Here is a 14,054-nt window from a genome sequence, read left to right on the forward strand (position 1 = left end):
CTATCTATCTATCTATCTATCTATCCCCCCACATTCACACACACACACACACACACACACACACACACACACACACACACACACACACACACACACACACACACACACACACACACACTCACAAACACACACACACTCACAAACTCACATTTCTATAATTTACACCCTCATACAGTATCAGTATTGGCTCAAAAGCAAATTAAACTCTTGTACAATAAAGGTCTGAATGGTCTTAATTGTTTTATTAATAAGCATTCATGTGTCTCTTTCAGAGGGCAGAGTGTTTCTACAGACAGCTGGGATGTACTGAAGAGGAGGCGGGCGGATGAATGACTAGGTTGATGGAATAACAGTGATGACTTCTCATTAATGAGACGTGCGCTGAGCAGGCATGCTCGGTCCTGCCGCGACATCCGAGATAAGCACTTCTCGACTCTCTGAGGAAGAAGCCCCTCCATTCCAAGGTTGAAATTTGAACTTTTTCATTGTTCTCTCGTTTAATTTATTGCATTTATCACCAAAATCTCAGCTGTAGTGGGAACAGTACTTTAATCTGATGATGTGTTTGACTGTGTTACTTTCAATCAAGGTTTTCTGATCCTAGATGATGATGATGATGATGATGATGATGACCATAGTTGTTTTTGTCTGTGCTGTTTATCTGGACACAAGTGATCACTATAACTTGTAACAGAGGTGTGTACATATATATAGTCATCATTTTTGTTATTATAATATAAAAAAAACATAAAGGCATGTTGTACAGTCAGTAAATGACTTGTATTGTGTATGTTATGCAGTAGTGCAGTTTGACAAACAATACAAATACTTTTTATTAAATTGCGTCATTGTGTCTTTTTTTCACACCAGCTGCCTCCCATCTCTTGGCTAATTATAGTGGTTCAATCTTATTGATTTTTTTTTCATTTTAATTTACTAGAATCAAATGAAACCTTTGTTTTTATATGTGTTGTACTGATTTATTTAAAGAGATAAACAAAATGCTGCACATGGAGTTTGTTGTTTCTGGTTGCACTGAGGAAGTGATGAGTTGTATTACAATGATTTGTCCTTAATTATCTCCATGTAGATGTAATTACCAATTGCATGACCGTAAAGTGGTGAGTAAGGTTGTTGCTTTTTATGACACCAATATTGATGGTGGCATTATCTTCATACATTTGTATGCTCTCATATTTACAAATTCGGCACACTGAAGGATTCACTTATGACAAGCCAGAGGTCAAAGGTCAAGGTTACTTTGTCCTTGAGCACCAGGTTATTGGCCTCAATTCAAGAATTCATCTGGGGCTTATTGGAAAGTTTTTAGCACTCACAATGAGTAATGTAAAATGATGAGGTGATGACATTTAACATCACATCTTCAGTAGGCCTTTTCAACACCTGTAAAATAATGAAAGAAAAAGGGTACAACTTGCTTGAATTTGATTGGACACTGAATTAATTGTATCTGGAATATCAAACATTTCAAAAAAAACATTTTGATGGCTTAACATCGAAATGAACTTCATGGATTGATCATTGTAACATTAGTTTGATAGCAGTTTTAATATACAGTACAACTTATTTCAATCAAAGACGCGTCTTATCTTTCTGTTTTGTTTGAGTCATCTCTAAGGCCACATTGATTTTTTTCAGGAACCTGTTGCTCATGCTGAGAGATCAGGAGGGATTGTCTGTTCTTGCTCCTTCTTTTTTATTGATTTTGACTTTTAGGTATTTGTATGACGTGAGTTCCTCGTGTCATGAACCAAAATCTTAGTTCTGCTGATGCAGAGTTTCATATAATTTTGATAAAAGATGCGATAAAGCTCTCTGTCACTCCCTCTTGTCCAGTCCTTCATAAACAGCTTTAAGGTGAAAATGGTGTTTTCTTTCTATTGTCTTTGCACAACCACTATGTCTCTTTTTGCACAACTCCTATGTCTGAATCAATGAAAATGTAATTGCTCGTAAGTTTCTTTCCAATACTAAATGCCTTAAGTAATACAAGTACCTTTTATTACTCACTAAAAGCACTATTAACGCTTGCGTAGAAATGATTCAAGCTTCATCATTGCTGGTTACTGGCATATAATAATCACAATCATAATAATAATAACAACAATAACAATGATAATTCATTATAACAATATTGGAAGAATAGTCTATCTTGTCTGTATACAACATAGTTACATACAGTTCTTCATTTTGAATAGAATTTTCAAGCTGGTTGAAGGCTTGTTTTCAAGATAGAAAATGCACTATATTTTCTTTTGTCTAAACTTACTACATTAGCAAGCCTTTCTTTCCATGTTAGCACAAAGTACAATCATCACTAATTAAATTGTCTCTTTGCACAACAGGGATTGATGCCCTGCAACAGTCCTGTGATATAAATCAATGTTTCCTCATCTGTAAACTTCAGCCATTTTTACAAATAAGCCATTTCTGCACTAAAGCACTGGGTGTGACTTGAACATAAAAGAGAAGTAATAACAATATGATGCATTCTGCAGTGACATATGATACTGATCATTTCCAGTTCAGATGTGTTTATTGGCATACATTTACAGGATGTCTGACAAGAAAAGGGCAATGATTCACAAGTAAACGTATGAATGAGTCACCAGCTTTTCAGATGACCACCTTTGTCGCTGTCTGGACTAAAAAGGTTTGTGTCTTCATTCAGCCCTGCACTCCTGTTTCTCTCCCTTGTTTCTCTCTCTCTGTGTCCCCCCCCCCCTCTCGCTCCCTCTCACATGCATTCACAATTCACTGACTAGCATTGTCCTGCTGAGAGATGTGTAATGGAAAAGATAAATGGAGGATAAAGCTAAGGTGACAGGACTGAGCATGCATGTGTGTGTGTGTGTGTGTGTGTGTGTGAGAGAGAGAGAGAGAGTGTATGTATGTATGTATGCATATGTGTGTGTGTGTGTGTGTGTGTGTGTGTGTGTGTGTGTGTGTGTGTGTGTGTGTGTGTGTGTGGTCTGTCCGTAAGTGTGTACTGCACAACAGACCAGCAAACCATCTGCTCATCTCCTCTTAATGAACAAAGCAAACAGCAGGAGTCAAGGCTGTCTCCAAATCTGGTGTCTCTTTATTGGTAAGCACTCACTCACTCTCACACACACACACACACACATACGCGCACACACGCGCATGTATACACACATCTCACTGCGGTGTTTAATCTGATTATCTTTGATTGAGAACAGGGGCAAAGCAACCTTTTTTAGACCTTACTCCTACATCAGTGACAGAGAAGGTCTGAAACACAATTAGCAAGCTGTTCCTGAGCTCTGCTTTGCAGTCACATCTGACCACCAGCACACAAATAGACCTAATGGGTAGGAACTAACCAATGAGAACTAACGCACCACTGCATCTGTGGAGACGATTAGACAGCTGTTCACCATATCTTTTAAAATGTACTTGAACCTCACACAAGCACTGTGTGACGTGAACAAAACCGGTACTATGGTACTGGTAGACTTTGACAAGATTTGCATGTGCTTAACCAGACAAATAAAAGTGTTCATTTTGACTTTCTGCAGCACAGCATCCACAACGCCCTGAGGAAAAATTAACACGGCCTCCACTTTTGTAAGAAAGTTGTTTTAAAAGACAGGATACACCTTTTGGTGAAATTGTAAACGCATGATAAAACTGAACACATGGTCATAGAAGACTAGACTCAAGATCAAAAATGACCAGAGAGGGACTCCAGGGCCTGTAGGGCCTTGGAATAATCTATCTGAGGATAACAGTTGTTGAGGGAGACTGACCAAAGCATCAAGTAGCCCAAACCAAACCCTAAGTTTCAGCTTAAGGCTTTCTGCTGTTGCTAGATCAGACACTCTCATCCAGAGGAAACAGAGTTCCCAAGAGGTTAATTATGCATTTTCAGTCACATTTGCAGTTTTTTTTCTCCAAACAGAGTAGTTAATTTTCATATCCCTTGAGGTTTATTATTCCTGCACTTATTTTATCCTGAATTATACTGATATACTGTGTTCCTTTTCTGTTCTCATTCAGTCGTCACATGTTTTTATATATTATTCAGTGACTTTTCCTTTTTTGTCGGTGGCTTTGTGTAGTTCCCCTCTGACACCATGAGCTTGAAAATCACACCCCAGACGACCTACTAAAGCACTAAGGTTGCAATATTTAAATTCCAAGCGGCAATTAGAAACGGGAAACGGTGGCAAGCAGACACACGGTGCAGTTTGAAGGATTAAGCGGAAATCTTTTAACATCACTGAAATAAGCACTTATGCCACCTGGTTCTTTGTGAGCGCTTCCCCAACAAAGACCAACAGCGACCTCTGCTGGTCACTGAATAAACATCACCTTACTGCGTAGTAAGGATTTTTGGACCTGGAGGGCTTCCGTACGAGACCCCCCCCCCCTCCTTTTTTTTATACCCTGTCCTCCGCACAGCATGGATCCCTCGACTAACTTCTCGTAGGTAGCTTGGTCACGTTTTCGTGACCTAACTTATCGCCTGGGTCGTGTAATAAATCTTCACGCCATGTTTACCACCACCGGTTCCCGGGGCCTCTGTAAGTAGTCCGGCTGGAACGCGTAACTTCCGCAGAGCTTGTTAGGATCCCTCCACGCATCTGATGTCAGCGGCTACTGCTAATTCTTGTCAAAATCTTGTAGCAACAGGACTTGATTTTCTTCCCTGGAAGACGTTTCACCTCTCATCCGAGAGGCTTCTTCAATTCGAACGGACTGTGGGGGGTTTTCAGAAAGAACCACCAGTTTTGAGCTTCAAGGGAAGAAAATAAAGTCAAGTTGCTTCGACAAGAAGATTTTGACAATAATTAATCATGACCTGGGTGACTGAGAACCTCCACAGACACAGCTACTGCTAGCTTTGCTTGTTCACTATAGTCTTGCGTTGTCATTCATACATTGTGACCTAGGTATGTCTTCTACAACCGCGTTTAGAGACCTAACAACCTCAATTTCGCCTTAAATACATTTTGGTTCGTTCTCTTCGAGGTGCCGAAGTAGTTTGAAATTAGTGACACTGTCAACAAATGATGTCTGTCAATAGAGGAGCTTGACTATACTAAGAAAATAGTGCAGCCCCTCTAGCATGAACGTCAGCATGTCATTGAATTTTGTGTGTGTGTGTGTGTGTGTGTGTGTGTGTGTGTGTGTGTGTGTGTGTGTGTGTGTGTGTGTGTGTTTTAGACAAGGCTCCTCTGTCTAAGGGCCTCCTGCTGGTGCTCAATGGGCTGACAGTGATGCTCACCCTGCTGCCACAGTACCAGGATCTGTTCGTGTACAACCTGCGGGCTGTCTGCCAGCAGCAGCAGGTAGGTCTCCAGCATTCCTGCACCAGGATCCTGCTAGGCCACATATCTTTGAGCGTGTGAGATTTGATAGAAGTCTATTAATACTGAAATTAGATGACAGTTTTATATATATGTGTTTAAAGATGATCAGAATAAAGAACGTTTGTAATATGTGAGGAGACATAACAAGGCACAGTTAAAACAAGTAGCTACACAAAACAGTTCAGTCAGCTTCGTTGCCCTTGCTGAACTCAGTTATTGGCATTGTAATTAATTTATTTTAGTCTCCATGTGGTGTTTTTTTTTTTGTACTTGAAAAAATTATCACACTGCACAATGTGCAAATATATATACCTGTTTTCATTAGCAAAACAAAAACAACATATATTTAATATTCAACTTTTTAAAGGCATTGCTATGATAGATTTAGAGTATACATAATGCCACATGTTCATTCCTGTGATGTAACTTTTTTTCGGGAAAAATTTGTAGGTTTTCAAAAGAATAAATATTACAATTCCTGAATTGGTCAGTTTTAGTGTGTGTAATAGGTGTGTGGGTTTGATTTCCCCTCTTTTCCCTCTTCAGGTATGGAGGTTGTTGTGTGGAAGGCTGGTCTGCCTTGACGTAAAGGACACCTTCTGTAGCAGCTTACTCCTTTATAACTTCAGAATCTTTGAGCGGAGGTTCGGCACGGGGAAGTTTGCTGTAAGTACCGAACACTGAATGACTAGACCAAGGGTCAGCAACTTTAGAAATCCAATTAGACCCATTTCCTACAGAAATGAAAACACTATGAGCCACGAAACCCTTTTGACAATGCATATATATAGGTTTTTTTTTTTTACCCCCTTTATGCTTTGTATAAAAGCTATTGTGAGTTGCAGTTATGAAATTAATTAACCTTATAGACAAAATGAAGTTCTGTTTCTGCATGTAGCAAGAACTTTTTGAACTCTTAAAAAAAAGATTGTTACGTTCAAATAAAACATTCAGTGTCTATGTGAGTCCTCCTTGGATTTATGAAATTAAAGACCAAAACTTAAATTATCCCCCTGCAGCAAACCAAAAAATTCTGTTTGTGTCCATGCGCCATCACTGTTTTATCACATGTACTACCGCATGCAATGAGCTGTTACCACAAATTAAAAAAAGGTCTATTTCACTGAAGACTGTGAAATATGTATTTGCAATTTTGATAGGCAATCTAAATATTAATTTTCCCTGGTTAACTAATATGTGTGTCACAATATGTGTGCCGGCGTTGCCGGCAGGTGACACATATTAGTTATTGTGGTGCATAATTTGAGCTACACGAATCAAACGAGTTTCATTTTAGTGCTACAAGACAACCATAATCTTCAAATACAGAATTTCAATTAATAAAGGAACTAATAGATAATTAATTGAAATTAAATAGTCGTTATTTATTTTCCAAAGCCGCAGGGAGCTATGGGTTGGATTAAACACATGACACATGAATTGATACAAATGCTGAAAAGTTATAGTATATCGGGTTTCTACGGGTCTTCATGGCATGTTCATATGAAACAGTCTTGTAAAAACAACTTCCCCTTTGGCATGCAGGTGTTCTTGCTCACTTGTCAAAAAGAGTGTATGCTTGAAAATAAGGGATGGTTGAAGTTTCTGAGAGAACAATATTTTTGTCTCTATTTGCCTCACCCAATCACTAATTTGGGTGATCATATTTATCTTAGTCCTTCCTGCTGGGAAGCTGGTGTCTCTCTGCGCTGATGGACTACCTATTGGCCCAGGCTTTCCAGTTTCTGTTTGACTACAAGGTTGAGGAACTGCCTGCTGGGCTGTGAGTAGTATGACTTCAGTGGGTTCATTTTAGTTGCTACTACATTCTTTTGTGTCTCCAAAGATACTGAACAGTTGACACTCCTTTTTACTTCAAGTACCAAAGCTTGGCATTTGTTTTCTGTGCTGCTCAAGTAATGAAAGCATTGCCACTGGTATTAATAAATTCAACAGACAGAAGTATAGCTTCACGCTGGTTGCAGATAGTTTTTCTGTCTTGTAAAATACTGTAAAAATCAACAGGTAATCAGGTAATTGTTAAAAAAGTATCAAGCAATCTCAAGTGAATCAGAAATTGATTTTCTGATTCTGACATTGCCAAAGAAATTGTAGAAGATAAATATTCAACTTTTCGAAGAAAATAAACAGTGAAATATATCAGAATGTTTGATGTAGTGATACACAATATATCGATCTGATTGTTCTAAATATTGTGATGTTATTTTTTTTTAGGTAATTGATCGGCCCCTGGTATTAAAAGACCTATTTAATCCTCCAACAAAATAAATCTATTCAAAGCATCACCATCATTCAGTCAGTGGTGTGGCATCTTATGTGTACCACAGAAATTCTTCATATTTCTTGTCCTGTCAAGCTCATTCCTTTGACTTCCATTCTGTCACAGACTCGCTCCCGTCTTCTCTCTGTTTGTGCCTTTCTATCTCTCCATTCCCCCGATGCCAGTCACCCAAGTCCGGGGCCACATCCACATCACTAACAAGTCTTTGGTTTACATTGTTGGCTTGCAGGTAAATCCTTGCATTTCATATATTTGGCCTGTTAGCTAGATATCATTGAACAGGATATTTGTCATTAAAGTAAGTTTGGTTTTGAAAATAATGATCTGGCGCCTCATTTACGAAGGTTTGCATTCTGAAAGATGGCATTTGCCTGTAACTGGGAAAGTATGCACGCCCAAAAATTGAAGTTTGGCACTATCAAAGGAAAGAGTACACATGACATTTGCACATTCTCATGTGCAAAGCCAAGCAAAATTGAATTTTGTGCATCCTGACGTGTGTGTGGAACTTAGTGTACGCAGCATTTTGATCGGTATGCATTGTTAGTATTTGAAGCCCCGGGTTAATCATCATCAGCAATGGACTCTACAGAGGAAGTTAGCATGTGACAGCTGCAAGTACTCCACATACCAGAGACAAAGCAAAGTCAAAAGTTCGGGAAAGCTTAAATTTTTCAAGCCACTTGATGAGCTACTTGACAAGATAGAGACTTACGTTTTCATAAAGTGCAAATCCAAGTCCTGTTAACATTACTTTTATTTGAAGCATTGCTTGAAAAAAGCCCTAGTAGTGGTCAAACCTTGTTATTTCTGGCACCCCGGCTGGAAGTTTGAATCATTTAAGCTGTGGAAACTCCCTTTTTCTGATGTCCGTTGCGGAGTCATAATTTATTGTTAATGTTGCCGCAGTGTCTGCAGCGCACATGGCAAAACCTGCTGCAGCACAGCATTTTATGATAAAATGCAGAGCAAGGCAGTTTACTGGAATCTCTGGACAGACAATCTCACCTACATTTATGTTGCTGGTCAGCTGAAAGTGTGCTAACTCACCGGTATACTACTGGGCAGTATTTATTTATTTGTTTTTTAATCTTTTGCTAAATAGTTGTGTGAACCTTGTGAGTCTTTGGGGAGTCTTGAATTAAAAGTTTTAACAATCCTGTATTTCACTGTATTTTCACTCTATTTAAAAATTGCTTCCTTCCCCCCCTTGTCTTCCTGAATGTTGTTTGGCACTGTAGCTGTTGACTTCCAGCCCCTTCATGTGGTTACTAGCACTCAGTGGACTTGTAAGTGTTAAAGTTCATTTTCTCATGCATTCAGTAATATTTTAACAGTAGTGAAAACTGTTGGGAAACATTTTCCATTAAAGTAATTTTGCTCAATATAACTTTTTTCATCGTTCACTTTGCTGATACTTTGTTGTTCCTTCATGTATATGAACAGTATATAAACTATTATTTCTTCTTTTTTTTCCCCTATTAAATATGACTTTCAGATCTCAGGTGGACTGTACCACTCCAATGTTCTCCAGTTGCAGAAGCTCCTCTTCATGCCTGCCTGGGTCCGTCGTATTGGACAGTATTGTCTGGAGCCCCTCTTCTCCAGTAAGTCCCGACCAGCCCTTTCTTTTCCAAACTTAAACGTCATTCATTTTGCCCCGCCCTACATTTGTAAATGTTTAATCTTGTAACGTCAGCTTTTAATAATCTCTCATTTCAGACTTGATTTATTAGCATCTTGGAAGAGCCATATGTATTGTTTTTTTAAACGTATCTAGGGGGAACCTTTTGTAAGGTGTTCAACAAATGGATCAATTTTACACTATTTTAAAGCAAAGGAGGGAAAAAGTGACACTTTCTAATTTGTCCAATTTCTTAAGATTTTATACATTTGATTTGGTGACTGAAAACTATTTTATGGACCCTCAGCTATGTCTCACAACTTTCTGTGGGTCCTGACCCCACTTTTGGTATAGAGCGTTTGCAAATGGACAGTATTATCATCATAGTGGGAGGAGTTGTGAATCATATTGGGGTTGAAATTATTCTGTTTATGGACCACAGCACTTAGAATACCTTAAATGTGAAGCCAGTTAACCGTATCTACTAAAATAACCCTTTTTCAATATATGTGCTATATATGTGAAGTATTTCTGTGGAATTCCTGAAAGATATTCTTCATCTATTTCTTTGTGGAAGAATCTGTATAACACTTGACAGGAAAAAATGTATAACTATAACCCAAAGGGAGCATGGAGGCCTGTAAGCACTTCTACATGGACCAATTTTTTTAAATTTCAGTTTTATCCATCTGCTCTGACCACGAGTTTTTGTGATGAAAAATAAATTTGAGAAAAGAGTGGGGCCCCTGGATGTATAGCCCAGTGTGAAAAGCGCACAGCTTTTTCTCTTAAACCTGCTGATCCCACACCACTGACATTTTGTACTCTGATGACCAAGGCTCCCAACCAACCAGTGAAACACCCCTGGGGATGGGAGCCACGTTGGACATCCAAAGGGAACAAAGGATGGACCTGCTTGACCAGCAGCTGCTGCTGGCACAATACAACGAGGCCAGGAGGAACACCAGGCACCAGCCACAGGTAGCTACCCATACCCTATGCCTGCTTGATGCCTGCACGGTCTCATTGCATACAAATTCAGGGAACTTGTGTGCGGCCTTACCTGTTGATGTAATTTTAAAAACATTTATTTTAAAAATAGTGCATTAATCATTTTTTTATGCGACTACTCAAGTGCTTAAGTTTGACTCCGTATCTGCGTGCAGGGCGGGTTGCTTCAGTGGACCAGGTTGTTCCCTTCGCTGAGACATCGAGGACAGAACCGGCCCCCGATACAGCCCCAGCCCGAGGCTCAGTCACAGCCTCCAACCCAGGCACCGCTACTGGACAACTCTCCTGTGGCAGAGGAGCAGGTTTGTGGCTCTTTCTCACCTCTTGATCCCCCCCCTAACTTTCTAATAGTTTCCTACCCATTGTTTATTTTTGGGGGGGGAATAATGGTCACACAACAATGTGACGTGCGGTCGAGCTGCAAATCCCTGTATGTATATGACGTGCCAGATTATAATTCACGGTGCCCTCGATGATTTATTTACTTGAATGACAATGTAGCCAGATGTGACGAAAGTGAATGGGCGATGTGAGTCTTTTAACAACATAAATTAGCTTGCCACACTCTCAATAAATCATACACTTACAATTGCATGATGGTAAATATTTAATCACAGGAAAAAAAAAGAACGCATTGTTGAAGCAGCCATTTCTGCTGTGGGGTGAATATTAGTATTCTCTTAACATTCAAAACATTATTTTCTCTCTTTACTTTGTATTTTTACTCCGCTCCAAATGGAGTCCATAGTCAATGGTCAAACACATATGAGGACTTCATTTTCAATTTGTCATATTTTTCAGAATTTTAACCTGCTGCATATTTTGCCCACTTTGAGTTACTGTGTGTTCATCACATTGCAGGGGCAAATACATTTTTGGAACGCTCCACATATTGGTTATCTCAAGATTCATTTTAGGAATTGAGATGGCACCGGGAAGCCGGCAGGAGATTCAAAATAGAGAAATGACAATCTCCTTTGCGATCAGTATATATTTGTAACATGATTCATCTCAATTGCTTTGCATTAACACATAGAATATATAAACTTATATATGCACCTCAAAATATAAAGTCACCATAAGAATTTACAATATGTACATAATATTTTTCTTTGCTTTTTGTAATCTGAAGATAATCACAGAGTAAAGCCTGTATGAGTTTGGATCAGTAGAGATGAACTTCTGGCTTTGGTCCACCAGAAATCGATGTTCTTGTCTATCTTTACGTGTGTTCAGTTAAAATGTTATTGTAATAGCTTTCTCAGATTTTATCCAACAAGTATTTGTCTGCTTCTTCTTTATTGGCTCATTTTAACAATGTCTTGTACGATAGGTTGCGAGGTTGGTAGAAATGGGCTTTTCCAGAATTGATGCACTTGAGGCCCTCAGAGCTTCAAACAATGACATCAACATGGCAACCAACTTCCTGTTGCAGCACTGAGACACACAGAAAGAGAGCACTCAGTGAGAACAGACGTGAAAGCAGCAGGAGAAGAGCAACCGAAGCCAAGGACCTTAAAGCAAAACGGATAACGTGTCGGGAAAAAAAATGAATACCCGGAGACAGAGAGGGGACGACAGATCTTGTACAGACAATCTGGAGATGGAGTCACTGCTCCTGGAGGCAGTATTTTGGTTAAGTGGACATGAACTGAGCACAGATGCTTGTTGTTACATGAAGAAGTGTGAAGCACAAAATGGGAGACGTTTGGGTCAAAGCGTTCCGTCGGTGATTGTCGTTGTGAAATGGGCGCTGTTGCTCAAGGCAGATGGAGTGGATTTAAACTTCAAGGGGGTCGCCTGGAAAAGAGAGTAAAAAAAAAAGGTCCGAGCTTCTCCAGCTGCACATAGAAGCACCGCCTTCAGTCCTGCAGACTAAATCTGAAGTGGGTTGTTTCTTTAAAAACAGAACTGATGCTGAAGCTCTGACATGAGCCAAAAACCTACACAACCACCACACGGATCCTTTTTTTTTATATTTCCACTTTCATCTACTTCTGCTCTTCTTCAAAAAGCTTCGGCATAACCAGTGAGCCTAATCTTATTAACTGGTCTGAGACTGTGTGATGTAGAAAATGGATCTGGAAAAGCAGGTCTTTGAGACGTGAAGTCCGAGGACACCTCAGTGAAAAAAGAAAATAATGATCCTTTGCAGGCCATTTGCTCTTTTGATCATTCAGAGAGGAGTGAAAAGAAAAAAAACATGACCTTGTAATGCAGCCTTGTTTTCCAAAGTGATCTGGAAATTAATGGTCTGGTTGTTTACCAAATGAACGGCCAAATTTAGCCACCTTTGACAAAACATATGTATTCAAAATAATTCAATTCCCAAGTTTTGATTTGGAAAATGGCTTTATTTGTACATGTCGCTGGTTTCTTTGGAGTCCCATTGAAAATGAAATACCCATCAGCTCAAAGTCCTTGTCTGTAAGTGAAAGATCTTTTATGTCTGTATTTCATTTGGAAAAGTTTCATTTTCCCAGAAAACACCCCAAGTGAGCCTTTTTTTCTTTCGGAGTTTTTGGAGATTCATCGACCTTTTTAGAACACGATGGGTCTAAATGCACACTTAAATCTGTAAATCAGAACGCCACAGTCATTTCACTGCACAACTGCCACGTCCTGGCGGTGTTTCCCGACAAGTTGCAGGTCTCAACCTTCTCCTCTGTGTGATGTTTTAACAAAGCCGACCGAGCAAAGTCTTTTCAAATGGGATTCGTCCCAGTTGACGGTCTTAAGTACCTTGTTAGGACTAGATCGGTCAGTTTGACATAACACAGGTGAGGTGAGCCTGGGCCATCTCAGGGGCTGTGAGGCGAAATGTATCTCTTCATCCATCACATCCAGCAATGTCAACAGGACCTCTTCGGGGGGCTGATTGCTCATACTTCTGTCATCTTGTCACACATATATACATACCTCCAGATTTTATTTATACAGTCTGAACTGAGTGTGAGTTTTGACTCCACTCATGTTCAAACCATAGCAGGTCTTAAAAGGTTTATCGGTATTTATTATGCAATATTAAGACAAGAGTTCAGAGGAGACTATGCACCGCGTAGTACCCACTACAGTCTGTGTGTATAAACGTTTAAGAGGAGTAATACTGCAGCCACTATGTGTTGATGTTAAAAATTGATATAGTTTTGTATTTTAGTGCATAATAATATTAATATATGACGCCGAGTTGAGTCTTTCGATTTCTTTGTATGTGTTCCAAGAGTGATATGATAGTATATAAAGTGACGAGGGAGTTGTTGCATGGACAACTGTCGTAAATTGTGTGTGAAATAAATCAACTTGATGACTGTGTTTGTATAGAAGATATTCATTTTGAAGATGATGCACTTTTTCAGGCTAATGGGAAAAAGGCAACTGTATTTTCTGTATAATGTTAAGATGTTAATCTGCAATGGACACATGTACATTAAAAATATCCAGCTGGTATTTAGCCACCGGACGTAGATGAAAAAGACTGTAAATATATCAGTTTGTATATTTTCTCCCCACATCTGATTCAGTTTACTTGAAAAAATTTAAACAAGTATTCAAGATGTTATTAAGGCGCTGATTCCATACGTCATTCTCGAATTCATAGAATGCATATCATGCATCACCATCCAAATTGAATTATTTACAATGAAAATTACTTACGTTTCTCTGGTTCGACTCCCAAAGGGGGTAGTATGGGGTCTCCCTGTTCTCCCTGTGTACGCATGGATTTCCTCTGGGGTTTTCCTGGTTTCCTCTCGCAGTCCCA

General features: G+C 39.3%; 2 protein-coding genes across 5 annotated transcripts in view; both read left to right on the forward strand.

Moving 5' to 3' along the window:
• The window catches only part of dachc (dachshund c), a 28,556-nt gene extending 27,721 nt beyond the window's left edge, over window positions 1-835 (forward strand). For all 3 annotated transcript variants that reach the window (XR_015108365.1, XM_086171826.1, XM_086171827.1), the window contains one exon: window positions 273-835. Coding sequence is in view for 2 of the 3 variants with exons in the window: in XM_086171826.1 (XP_086027952.1) it covers window positions 273-310 (38 nt within the window). In the remaining variant the exon portion in view is untranslated. The remainder of the gene's footprint in view (window positions 1-272) is intronic.
• Window positions 836-4,430: 3,595 nt separating this feature from the next.
• On the forward strand, window positions 4,431-13,606 carry ubac2 (UBA domain containing 2). Of its 2 annotated transcripts, none has more exons than XM_086171818.1 (10): window positions 4,431-4,568; window positions 5,212-5,336; window positions 5,904-6,023; window positions 7,034-7,140; window positions 7,765-7,888; window positions 8,901-8,948; window positions 9,158-9,266; window positions 10,122-10,264; window positions 10,450-10,596; window positions 11,628-13,606. In XM_086171818.1, the coding sequence occupies exons 1-10, from the start codon at window positions 4,538-4,540 to the stop codon at window positions 11,733-11,735; spliced, it is 1,062 nt and encodes a 353-aa protein (XP_086027944.1). In that variant the 5' UTR covers window positions 4,431-4,537; the 3' UTR covers window positions 11,736-13,606. The 2 variants fall into 2 exon arrangements, with proteins under 2 accessions (XP_086027944.1, XP_086027945.1); XM_086171819.1 differs by lacking the exon at window positions 4,431-4,568 and adding an exon at window positions 4,799-4,937.
• Window positions 13,607-14,054: the final 448 nt, after the last annotated feature.

The sequence above is a fragment of the Fistularia commersonii genome, chromosome 2, assembly GCF_037954325.1.
Source record: "Fistularia commersonii isolate RoL2024-O1a breed Wild chromosome 2, RoL_Fcom_v1.0, whole genome shotgun sequence".
NCBI classification, from domain to species: Eukaryota; Metazoa; Chordata; class Actinopteri; order Syngnathiformes; family Fistulariidae; genus Fistularia; species Fistularia commersonii.

What these genes read in the sequence shown, in the direction of transcription:
- ubac2 (XM_086171818.1), top strand. Translation starts at nt 4,538, where the DNA reads ATGTTTACCACCACCGGTTCCCGGGGCCTCT. An exon ending in CTGTCTGCCAGCAGCAGCAG is followed by an intron (nt 5,337 to 5,903) that starts GTAGGTCTCCAG and finishes TTCCCTCTTCAG; the next exon opens with GTATGGAGGTTGTTGTGTGG. An exon ending in TACTAGCACTCAGTGGACTT is followed by an intron (nt 8,949 to 9,157) that starts GTAAGTGTTAAA and finishes TATGACTTTCAG; the next exon opens with ATCTCAGGTGGACTGTACCA.